At 41.0% G+C, this 12,488-nt stretch overlaps 1 protein-coding gene across 2 annotated transcripts in view; it reads left to right on the forward strand.

Moving 5' to 3' along the window:
- The window catches only part of stxbp4 (syntaxin binding protein 4), a 43,042-nt gene that overhangs the window by 18,015 nt on the left and 12,539 nt on the right, over positions 1–12,488 (forward strand). The window contains exons 14-18 of one of the 2 annotated variants that reach the window (XM_018762180.2): positions 5,931–6,028; positions 6,591–6,687; positions 6,866–6,999; positions 7,705–7,794; positions 8,701–8,766. In XM_018762180.2, the coding sequence (XP_018617696.1) occupies positions 5,931–6,028; positions 6,591–6,687; positions 6,866–6,999; positions 7,705–7,794; positions 8,701–8,766 (485 nt within the window). The remainder of the gene's footprint in view (positions 1–5,930; positions 6,029–6,590; positions 6,688–6,865; positions 7,000–7,704; positions 7,795–8,700; positions 8,767–12,488) is intronic. The other variant, XM_018762181.2, reaches the window with a different exon arrangement.

The raw sequence follows: 12,488 nt of genomic DNA on the forward strand, positions 1-12,488 counted from the left end.
GTCTGCTTGAATTTTTTTTTTTGCATATCTGCAAGTCTGAGTCACAGAGGTAGCAGTCAGTGTATGGATGATATGATATCGAAACCTATGCTTAAAAAGGAGAGCAATTATAATTCTTTGTTGGCTTAGATGTTACGAGTTTTGTACAATTCCATTTTGTACCATTACCTTTTTTCAGTGTTTTGAGTTTAGATTTTAGCCATTCCACTAAAGAAATTTGCACTTGCTCTATTTTACAGTGGACAGTAGTTTGTAAGTCATAGCATAAATTTCCAACAGGATTAATTTCTGAACTTTGGTTGGGTCACTCAGGAATACTCATCTTCTTGTCTCTGAATCAAGACAAGAAGACAATGTAGTTTTTGCCATTTTGTTTTGCGTCATTACTCTCTTGCTGAAGAGTGGATATGTGATTTTTTTAACAATAGATATCTTGCTGACTGAAACATGTTTTCCTGCATGTTTTGACTGTGTTTAGCTCAGCTGATTTTTCTCTTGAAGCCAGCAAGCTTCCTAATCCCTCCTGCTGAAAAACGTCATGATGCTGCCACCAACGTGCTTGATGATAGGAATGGTGACTATGACGGTGAGGCCAGAGAGCTCAATTTTAGTCCCAGAAGAACACAGATTCTTGACTAAATCTTCAGGATCAATCAAATTGCTTGTAGTAAATTCTGAGCCTGTTGGAATATCTCAAAAGTGGCTTCTGTCTAGCCGCTCTGCCGAGGATACCACAGCTTTGTGCTTCTGAAGAGACTGCTGATGTCTGGACAGGATTCCCCTTTACAGCCAGTGAGCTCTGTAGCCCTGTCAGTGTGGAAACCTGTTTCTTGTTCAGGTCCCTGGTGACTGCTTGTTTTGTGGCTGAACTTGGTAGGATGGCCTGATCCTGTAGTGTCTGGGTTATGCCATATTTTTCCGTTTTGTTAGAGTAGACTTAATGGTCTTCGTGGGTAGGTTCAAAGCTTTGCCAGACTTATCACAACCTTCGCTAGCTTCTAGAAAGTTATCAAAATGTTTAACTGGCAGTTTCTTGTTCTTGAAGAGAGCATAAATGCTCATGTGTACTATTTCATTTGTGAGTTATCAAGTTTACCTTTTTAATAGATTGAAGATGAATATTTATCAGCTCTATGTATTTTCATATATAAATCTACAAGTGCAAACAGTGTCTCAGCTTTATCCTTTCTGTAGTCTCTCCTTCATACTGCAGAGTTTAGGAAAGCTGATCCTTTTCAGTCGCGAGGTCTTAAGTACTCAAGGTGAATTTTATGTGGTCTGTTCATTTTTCCATTCTCAATTTTTTGACCATTCGGGTCAATGTGTTTACTGTGGATTCAATCACAAATTAGGCTGTTATAATGCTACAAATCCTGACCTTGGAGCAGACCTGCTGTGACCATTTAACTAACTATACGCAATTCTGTTACCTCAGGTGTACCTCTGTAAGGATTGTGCAAGTATATTTATAAATGACTTCAGCTGCTGAGATAAAGAACATAAACACAAAAGAACACCCCCAGCTGAATGAGAGAAAACAATTTGGTTTTCTCTAAAGGACCTGTAAAAACATGAAGACAATGTTCCCTTATGCTGATAGGAATTGAATTGAACAATGAAATGATGGCAAGGCATTGTTACTTTTCAAGTTTGAAGGCTATTGAGGAAATGTCTTTTCATGCAAAATGGGACAATCATTCATTTCTAAAATCAAAAATGGTAACTTGGGCTCAGGTTAATTAACAGAAAGAATATCAGAGGAAAACGTTTCAGTTATAGATAGGTGGGCATTGATGACATTTTAAAGGCTGGCAAAGGCCACATAATGGAAACCACTTTTCCTCTGCTGTCAGTGTGGGTGGAGTTGCCATAGAAACCAGGATCTCTGTGAAATTACATTAACGAAAAGGTGCTCCTCAGTCAATTTAATAGGTGTTGATCACTCTTTAGGTCAGGCAAATATGAATGGCACAGCACATGTTGAGTGAAGCCTTATTATCTGTGTTTGTGCCACAAAATTTCCTTTTCAATCCTTCCTTGCCAGACAGAAGCATCTGAGCACACAAGTCCCTGTATCTTCTTCAGAGAGGATGTCAGGAAAGACACATCATACAGCATTACCTAACATACCTGTGCAGCAGGTTTGTTTGTTTGAAATGTGAGCAGTTTGGCCTTGTCCGAGCTTATGATTACGATGAACCCTTCGGTATACCATGTTACATTTTGGAGTGTTACTAGTAAAATAATTGTAGTACATTGAAGTGCTGCTGGTTTCCTGTGCTGTTAGTTGTGTTAACCTTTATTTAGATGACATTTTTTTCCAAGGTGTCTTATCATGTGAGGTTTATACAGTGAGGGTCTTAAAATTCTATGTTTATCAAGCAGAGTAATTTTTATGTGAACAATTTATGGAGACTTCCTTGATCAAAGGATCTGAACCAGAATGGAATCAGAACCTAGGTTTCTCAGTGTCAAGGCAAGGGTGCTAACTAGTTCTCTACACATTACCAGTACATTGGAAAGTGTTAGACAGTCTAGTACACCCCCAGTACTCCCTGGCACGTTCAGCTGTAAGAGCTAGAAGGTAGACGCCTAGTCGTTTAACTTTTCCACAAGTCTTCAAAATGCAAAGCCTCTATACTTCTTATCATAACCCATTTCCCATGTATTTCAAAAGCTGAACTTGCCTTGGAACCATTACTGAATGGCATGATTCTCTTAATAAAATTCTAACATGGTGCTACAAAAAAAAGGGTGTGCATTTCTTTTTCTCTGTTTTGTACCATAGTTGTTTACTTCTTTGAATTCTTTATAACACCTTATGAAACTTTTTTCGAACTGCCTTTGTTTCCACTTTTCAGGCCAAGTGCTGAATGGCCTGTTGAGAAAAACATTCTGTATCGGCTTTAGCGCTCAGGACTTCAGGGCTTCAGGCTGGTTTTAGAAAACGTGCTGTGAGCAAAGAGCGGAGCGCTTGCGACCTTCTGCCTGGAATCGCTCTGAAAGCAAACTTCCAGCGGCATGTGAGAGCGAGGACCCCGTGGTCCGCCTCTGAAGGGGCCGCAGGCATGCTGGGCTTTTTCTGCACCGCCCTAAAGGGGGGGCAAGCGGCTATGGAGGACGCAAAGACGCTCACCATCCAGCTCCTGTGAGGGGGCGAGTCTGCTTGGAGGCTGCATTCCTCTGTGGAGGGGCTACTTCTCGGGTTTTTTTTTTTTTAACACGAGCTCGATAAAGAGCTGCAAGCGATATCTATCTATCTATCTATCTATCTATCTGTCTATCTGTCCATTTTTGCATTGAGAGATCATTACTTGTCTGAACCTCTTCTCAAGGAGAAGAGTAGAAATACAATGTTGGAACCAGGTTGTGGGTGCACAGTCCCTCTTGAATGTGAGATTAGCTGGACTCTGTTGCTTGGCTTTTTCAGACGATATGTCATCAACCTCCTCTTTGTGTTTTGAGTCACCAAGATTGTTTTATTTTTCTTCTTAAATTTTAAAGGGGTGAACCATTTTTGTATGTCTCTGAAGTCCTTACCAGAAATAGGACTACAGAAAACAAATGAAACCAAAAGTTTAATTGAAAGAAGTGTAAACTGTAATCTTTCAGTACTTTGGTTAGATGTGATTGTGTGCGAAAAGCCACTGCATTTGGCATGTTTTTATACACCTGCTGCATTTCTGTGTCAGTAAATTTTGATTAACACGTTGATTTTAATTTACTCAGCTAAGCACAGCCTATTTAAGCCAATGTGAAGTCAATTTCCTAATCTGCATTATTCATTTTCTCTCCCAAAACAGTTTAACCTACTTGACATCTGTGCTGCTAATTAGAAAGGAAATTACTTAAGTCTGTATTTACAAATCGGATGATTCAATATGCAGACTTCTCTTAGAACGATAATGCTCATGTCTGTAATCAGGAAGTTTTAGTTTTAAACATGACATTTGATGTTAAAATTCAGCAAATTCCTTTGGTTTGTAAAGATTTGCTGATATTAAATTAAATGCATGAAATTAAGTTTCATTTATACATTATTAGAATGTCATGGAACATCTAAAAAATAATATATTGAACTATCCTTAAAAAATGCTAATGTTGTTGATCACTGTTTTGTCGTTAGTCTGGTGCTCAGTAAGATTTCAGATCTGCCTTGAGGACTTTGTCATGGTCAGCTCGTACATGGCTATATATATATGTGCTTCACTCCCGTTTCAAAGTACCACTGCTGTAGTGCAGAACTCGCACATTGAACCAGGTACTCTGATAAGTGTGAATAAATGTGTCAGATCATGCTCCATTTAACACATGGCATCACACGAAGCTCGTGAAGAAGGCACTAAGCGCCTGGTCTCTATATTTAATCGGGCACAGATACATGTAAATTCATCCCAGCTTTAACTTTTGTGCGCTGCAGAAGTTGCTCACGGTCTGACAAAGAGGGGAGCTGGAGATGCAAGACAGATGGCGCGTGGCGAGATGCCTGGTGCAGGAAGTGGGGGAGGCGGGGAGGCGGGTTGCCAGACTGCTCATTTGGAAGGTGTCGAGCATTCTGCCTTTCTGTGAAAAAAAAAGAAAAGAAACAGTGGCGCACAGCATGCTGACACCAGAGGAATTCCCAAATGGATGTGAATTATGGTGCCATTTATCTCCACGCCTCTTTGCTCCTTTTTTTCCCTTGGGGCAGGCGTTGCATGTTAGAGTGACATGGGAGTATTTTCTCGAGTTGCAGATGCGTAGCGGTCCCTCCTGTGCCTGCTGTGGAAGTGTTGCTTGTGGTGTGATAGACGACGTGCTGAGTCCATGGGTGATGGAAAGGAAGGCCCACTGGAACACGTTTTTGAAAGCATAATCTCTCGGACAATTAATCAGGTGTCACGCAGCGCCTCGTTGCACGCACACTGCGCTCTTTTTTTCTCCATCTACGCCCTGTGAAAGAAATCACACAAGTTTTCCCGAAAGGTGACAAGTGACACTCGTCCCGTATCTGGGCCATCGAACAGTGCTCTCAGTAACATTTCACTTCAGACTGTGTCTCCATTTCTTGACACACCAAATGAGAGTGACGTATCCCGCTGATCCGACTTGTAACGTGGTATTACATTGTGCATAGTACTGTATATCCTTTGTCTCAGTCTCTAGCCAAGTTGGACAAAATTAATATCTGGAATGCAGCAACCATCTGTGGACTGTTCTTTGTCAGTATACTAATAGAAAACTAGTCCATGAACCTATTTTTATAATTCATTTTTCATACTGTTATAATCATCATGGATTAATACAATCTTTATTTGTCTTTATCTATATTAATACAATTTTTAATTCAAGGTGGCCTGCAGGATCTTATAGGTGAAGTCTTCACATTAAAGTTTGGAGCCATGCAAAATATTACACTGTTTCACAAAAGGTGGTTGGTTGGGATTCGAGTTACCCTTTTTGAAAGTGCATAAGATTTTCTCCCCCCGCAACCCTCCTTTTGTGCCCATAACAAATCATAATGAAAAAAAAAATAAAAAACAATTGGAATACAGCATAAACAGATACGCTTCAAGTGAAAAGAAGTACCACTCATATGCAGCATATGACTAATTAAAAACAAATCATGTAATAACATCCTGTTTATACCTGCTAAAAGCTTGATGCAATGAGCTCCACATGCTGGTATGTGCTTTTGGGTAGATACAGATCACTTAAAAATGGTAAGACATTTTGCATCCTCTCGGTGGTGGGTGTACAGAATTGGCAGGTACAAGGCGGTCTTGTGATTTCATGGAAGCTCCCTAAGGATGCTCCAAAAGGGAACTTCGAAAGAATGCATTAAAGTGTATCCCAGACATTTTTTCAGAATGTCCACTTTTCACCCGTTCTGCTCTCAGAGTTGGAAGTAATGACCATCATGCCTGATGTTCTCATGTTTGTGTCTGCAGATTCCACGTCTGCCACTCAGACGCCAGGTAGCTCAGTCACTCAGAGGAGGGCATCTCTGACCCCCAGCAGCCGTTCCAAGCTGGAAAAGCTAGAGCAGGTCAGCTCTTTCTTCTTTCAGCATTTCAGTTCAATGGCATTGTACATGTATCATGATCCTTGAGTCATAGGGGTCAGCCTGAATGAAAGTCACCGATCCAGGCATGATTAATGACTTGTGACACTGCAGCATGTCAGTTGAAGCAACACTCAATAACCTATTATTGTCTGATGGTCAAGCAGCAGAGGTTTAATCAGCTGGTTGGCCGATGTTTTTCTGGGGCACTCTGCTTTCCCAAGCCTTCCTTAATGTGGCAAAATCCATATCTTCTGATTATACCCGTAGAGTGCTGGGTCATGCCAGGACTTTGCACACTGGATGCGATGCATCATGCATAGATGCCTTTACTTGTAGATGATGAAAACATGTGCTTTGTGCAAAGGGTCATTTAACTGTGGTATTGCACCTCTCCCATCACCTGTACATTTCTGGGATATGCACGTAATGGTTTTACTTAGGGTGCTCACCATCTCACCATTAGTGATGGATGGCGGAACTGAATACTACCAGCCAACCTTAAGAACGGATGTGTGAAACTTTTGGATCGGGGCTGTGTTTTTAGGCTCTGGGGTACTTGGGAATAAAGCCCACAGAAGGACAGCGACAGACACTGAAAGAGCGACTGTGCATTGATCCAGCCTGCACTGTCGCCTGTGGAGGTAGGACCGAAAGCGCTTCTTCCTGTTTTTCCCTTTGTTTTAACAGCAAAGGAGCAGACCTTATCATTCTTGAACTTAGCTGTCCATCAAACAATGACACTGCTTTGCACAACATGTACCACAGTGTGTCACGGTGATGCATTGCACCAATATGCATGTGTGTGGGTCTTCTGCCTAGATGTCGAGGACGTTACTAAAGAGCTGCTCAAGTTGCAGAGCAACGAGTTCACGGAGTATCAGGGGGTAACCAGATTGGTGTCAGATGATATTACAAGCCTTTTAGATTCACCGGGACACCAACGGGTAGGTCCTGTAAGTCTGATCTACAGTGATTTTTGATTAATGCTTGATTTCATTTGCAAAACAGTACTTATTTTAAACCTTTATTAACATGTAATGAAATTAAACACAGAATTGCAGTGGGAACTGGATGTTTTTTATTCTTTAAAAGTAATTCAGTCCCTCAGGATATATGTGCCAGGATTCACACACACACACACACACACACACACACACACATACTGACTGAAACCGCTTGTCCCGAGGTGAGCCAGAACCTAGCCTGGCAACACAGGGAGCAAGGCTGGAGGGGGAGGGGACATACCCAGGATGGGATGTCAGTCTATTACAAGGCACCCTAAGTGGGATTCGAACCCCAGCCCCACCAGAGAACAGGCACAGGTCAAGCCCACTGCGCCCCCTATATGTGTTAAGATATATATGCTGAATTCATCAAAGACAGCACACCTCCCCCCCCACTGTTTACCTCCTCTGGGGCATGGACTGTACCTTGAAAGCACCCCTACTCCGACAGAGACATCATCAGAATTGAAGTGCAACAGAAAAACTGCTTACTGAGAAAGCAACACAGAGATTCTAAAGCAGGATTTGAGCAAATGTCACATGCTAGCATTTTTTAAAAAAAAACTATTTTTTCTGTCCAAAATTAGTCTCTCTTCTGATTTCAAATGTAGGGTTTTTCTGCTCTCAAGTAAATCATGGTTTGCTGTGTCGTAGATTTGTTCGTCAGACTCTGATGACCTTGAGGAGATGGAGCGATTGAGAAAAGAGCACATTGAAGCTTTGAGAGAGATCAAGAAACTGCAGGTAACAGAACTGGAAAAAGGCTTTACTCATTAGTGCATGAGCTTTTTCATAGTTTTATTGTAGCAAAAATATATTAAATAACTGCACATGAAAACAGATAATTTACTGAATTGTTGAAACCACAATGAAATTTGGGCAGTTAAAGAAACTGAAGCAGATTAACTATTTATTAGAATGTAAATGTGTATACATTTCTCCATGTACGTTTTATCAGAGTAATGAAAAGTAATTTTTGGTGCTTCCAAAAGAACAGCTACATCTGTTCAGTTATAATTGTTTCCTGTTCAAGGAATGAAAGTACATTAAATCTGAGTAGGAAGGTAGACTTGGTACCTGCACATTTAACATCAGATGGGAGACAAAAGACAGAAATAATTGAATATATAATTTTTCAAAGTGCAACCATATAAAGTTTCATGGAAAGGTCCAAGAAATTTCATGTATTTCTCAAATGTTGGAGATGTGTGAAGTCACACTATTTTATTTTTTATTGCTGTTGAACATTTTCAGAAATTTAATACATTGTCCACATTCCTGTTTTTCAATATTATCTTATTCCATATTTGTCTGCCAAAAAAACGCAAGCGCATCATGGTGCACACATGGTGTATGTGGCAGAACAATGATCTTTATCAGGTTTTTTGGTCCTGTAATTTTTACAATAACATTTGTCTGCTTTGTATATGTAAAGCAGAACTCTACATATATAAACTGTGTAAACAACACATACAACATATATAACTTAAATTCACGATTTATGTGCATAAATATGTACGGTATTTATATATAGTATATACTGTATACAGTATATATACATATACATATGTAAAGCTCACATATAACATCTAAGCAACCATATGCAACAAATATGAAATTAAACTTAAAATGGTGAATTTTTCTAAATAGGATCAGCTGTCTGAATCAGAAGGCCTCCATCATCAAGCGCAAGAAGAGCTGAAGAAAGTTCGACAGGTAACTACTGCGGCTTGTGCGCTTGCTAGTTTCTGGCCTGCGGTGGCCACGAGGGGGCGCGTTGCTCACACGCTGCCCTTTGAGTTGCTGCCATGAGGCTACAAGGAGGTCGTGCATCTCAACACCTGCTCATTAGGATGTTGTGTTTGCATTAACACTGAACAACACAGCATGGGCACTGGTGAAGCTGGGTAGATGGGGAGGGGCTGTGCCGAGGACCATATTTTAGCTGTTCAAACCATGACCAGAGTTCAGTGTCAACTGCAGGATTGTGGATGTGCGATTTTCAGATAGCAGCCATTTTCTTTCGGCACGGTGGAGCTTCACTTCAGAACACCATGTCAGGAACCTACCCGGAGCACGCTGGCAGTGTCAGTACTTAATTATCTTCACTTTAAAAGCATGAAGGGTTCTTTCCCTACATCTGAAACAAGTGGTACACGGTTTAGCGATCCTAGCAGCCTGCGTGCGTGGGAGATGAGTAGTTGGATTCTCACCGCGCTTGTATCCTGCAGAGGTGTTACATTGGTGTCAGGAGAGTGGAAAACGGGCCTGGCAGCCCTGCAGACAGGAAGCGAGACCGCTGTGGGTTCTCGCCCCGTGCCCTTGGCCTGCCGGTCGTGGTTGGCCGCCAGGGTCTGCATCAGGGTGCACGGAGCGGCATGGCGCCACTGGCGTTCGCACCAAGAGCCCTTCGCCAACCGGTGATGTGGTGAAGGTCGCTGCCTTTAGCGTGGGAGGCCAGGATTAAGTTCTCACTGCGGCTGTCCCCAGCGGAGGTGTTACAGTGTGAATAAATTAGTGAATCGAGCAGCAGGACACTTAAAAAGCAGTACTATTTGTGGTCCTCTAAATGTTGCCCAATAATAGAAGTGATACAGTCTGTCTTGAGTTGTGTTGTTTTTGTCATACATTATAGTCACACTTGTCTTTTTTACACTTGTTATTGGTTACTGTTTTTACTACAGTATTGCTCCAATAACACTTCCTATACTGTTGTACAGAAAACACAGAGAAAAAGATGCAAATATGATGCGATTTTTGGTTATTGTGGCTCAAAACTGATGGGTATCTAGTTGAAGGGCCAGCATGGTACATGAAGAAAAGGCTGTATTCAGCGGCGTAATGCCAGGGTGTGAACATGCTTCTGAATTAGAGGCCCGTGAGTATGTCGCTGTTCTCGTCTGCATAAACCTCTTCTTGAAAATTCATACAGCTATCATTTTGCAGTGACTGAAATATCAGGTTGTAATGGTGGTATTTTAGACCTGAAATGCTATGGAAAATGGTACATTTCGGATGCTGTGCCCACTGCAGTGAAGAAATACAGTTAGAAGCTCTGTGCTGCAACACCTCTGGGACAGAAAAATCCCATAGGATATAAAATATAAGAAAAAACATTTTTTTGGCAAAGAAAGTTCAGTATAGCAGTTCATATATTTAATAGTTTTTTCTCCAGGATCTTTACTTTCCATGAAGGGAAAGCTTTTTTTCATTATCTGATCAATTTCACTCGACAGGTTCTGTCCTAATTTTTAAACAAAAAATGAATTCACCCTGTATAAGAACTTATTCAGAGAACCCTGAATAGGAGCTCTGATAGGTAATAATTTACACAGCTTCAAAGGTTTTAAACATATTTAAATATACCTCTTAGGACCCAGTATGAGGTGTCACACAGCCTGTCTGAATGATGGCAAGTGCTTGTTCTTTATGCACTAAATAGACTAATTTGTGCAACGTTATTCCTTATTGAGGCCATAGGTTCACCTGAGAGTTCAGAAATATGTGCACAGGGGATGAGTAGGACCATTTCGTAATCTGATCTTAAAAAAAAAATCTATGACTTGCTGCCCTGTACAAAGGTTTTCTAACTTCAGCTGATCTTCTCAAGATTTAATGTGTGTCCCTATGTTTTAAATGCCCTTTAGGGACAGCTGGTGGTGTAGTGCTTAGCATTACTGTCTTTAGACCCAAAGGTTCCTGGTTCAATCCCCACCTCTGGCTGTAGTACTGTTGGGCACAGTACTTGCTCTAAATCACTCTAGTAAAAATTACCCAGCTGTATAAATCGGTAAATAATTGTAAGCTTGTCACTGTAACATTGTAAGTCTCTCTTGAAGAAAAATGTCAGCTAAATGAATAAATCTAAAGCAGTATAGATCTGAAATATTTTACAAGGTGGTAGAAAAGAACACCTGAGAAAAATGTATGGCTGTCCTAAGGGAGCTTCTTTTCTGTTTCCATGAAGTACTGATAACTGAGTTAAGAAAATATGAACAATATCCCAGAATGTGCAATTTCTATCAGTGCTTTCATGCCAATCAGCTGTTTAATGTTGTAATTTACATTTTCAAAATGGTCATAGCTTAGGTTGCAAGTGAAGAACTGCGAGCAGATGTGTTTTTGGAATTTACACTTGACGCTGCTTTCCTCAGCTGCCAAGTGAAGTCATTATATATCAAATCTTTTCAGCTGTTTCATCTGAAGTACAGCTGACATCACACACTGCATTTCCCAAGTTTGCCTCTTGATGTAGTGCGTAATTACCTTGAGGTCAGTATAATGTTTCCTGAAATATAAGACAATATGCAAGATCTGACAAGGCCATTAACAACTGACCAAAGAGACTAGCAGCAGGAACAATATAGTACACATGTGTAACTGCTCCTAGTACCCAAACTAATGCACAGGCAGAGATGGAAATGGGCTGAAGGCGAGCTGAGTCCATAATGCAAGGAGCCCACGCACGCCCTCTGGGAAACAGCCCATTGCTAAATGTTTCGTGGCCCTTATGCGGTTTGCGGTCCCATGGTTCTCAGAATTCTTTCACACAGCAACAGTCCCAGTCGCCTTTCACTTTGTAGCTGTGCAGCACTGTGATGTACTTGAAAGTGTACATTTAATTGTAGGACTGTTAAAGATGAATTAAGGAATTTCCATTAGGAAGCTAAAGAACTCTTGTCAGATTGTTCAGAATGAAAAGTGTCAGATGTCCCTTGAAAACAACTAAGTAACATGACTTTGTTCTCAGCTGACAATTTTAATTTTATGTATTAATAACTAAAATCTTTGATAAAGTGTAAGACTTTGTGAACAAAACGAATTATAGTAGCTGCTGCAATGAAGCTTGTTGCTGTGTATTGGACTGGATGTGAATATAATATATAAGCTGGAGAATTTGAGAACAAGCATCCTGTACAGTGTTTGTGTTTTTTCATAGGTTGCAAGTAGTGCAGGGATTAGGGCTGCTGCTTTTGGCCTTGAATGTTACAGCTGTGAATCCCAGTCCCTGCTGTAATACCCTTGAACATGGTACTTAACCTGAACTACTCAAAATTTCCCAGTTGTTTGAATGGGAAAGTTATTGTAGGTAGCCATCATTGTACATCCCTTTGGAGAAAAGTGTCGGCTAAATGTAATACTGGTGAGGTTTTGGTTGTTTGACCCGTGTATACCTGTCATGTGGGTTTGAGGCAAGAGCTTGTGGTTGTATATATTTAGCAGGGTATTTAATAAGCTTGCAACAGGCTTTGCACTACTAGCCCTGAGAATTCTTGGCTGAACTGCTCTGGCAGGGAGGGGAAATCAGAGATGGAGACTTGACATCTTTTCTTCTGCTCATGGGGTCGGAGTAACCCAGCTCAGCCTCTTGGTGCCGGTTTATCCACTGGGCCGAACCCCTTATGTGGCAGCTGCGTTCACAATGCACCACTGTGCTG

Source organism: Scleropages formosus, chromosome 20 (assembly GCF_900964775.1).
Source record: "Scleropages formosus chromosome 20, fSclFor1.1, whole genome shotgun sequence".
NCBI classification, from domain to species: Eukaryota; Metazoa; Chordata; class Actinopteri; order Osteoglossiformes; family Osteoglossidae; genus Scleropages; species Scleropages formosus.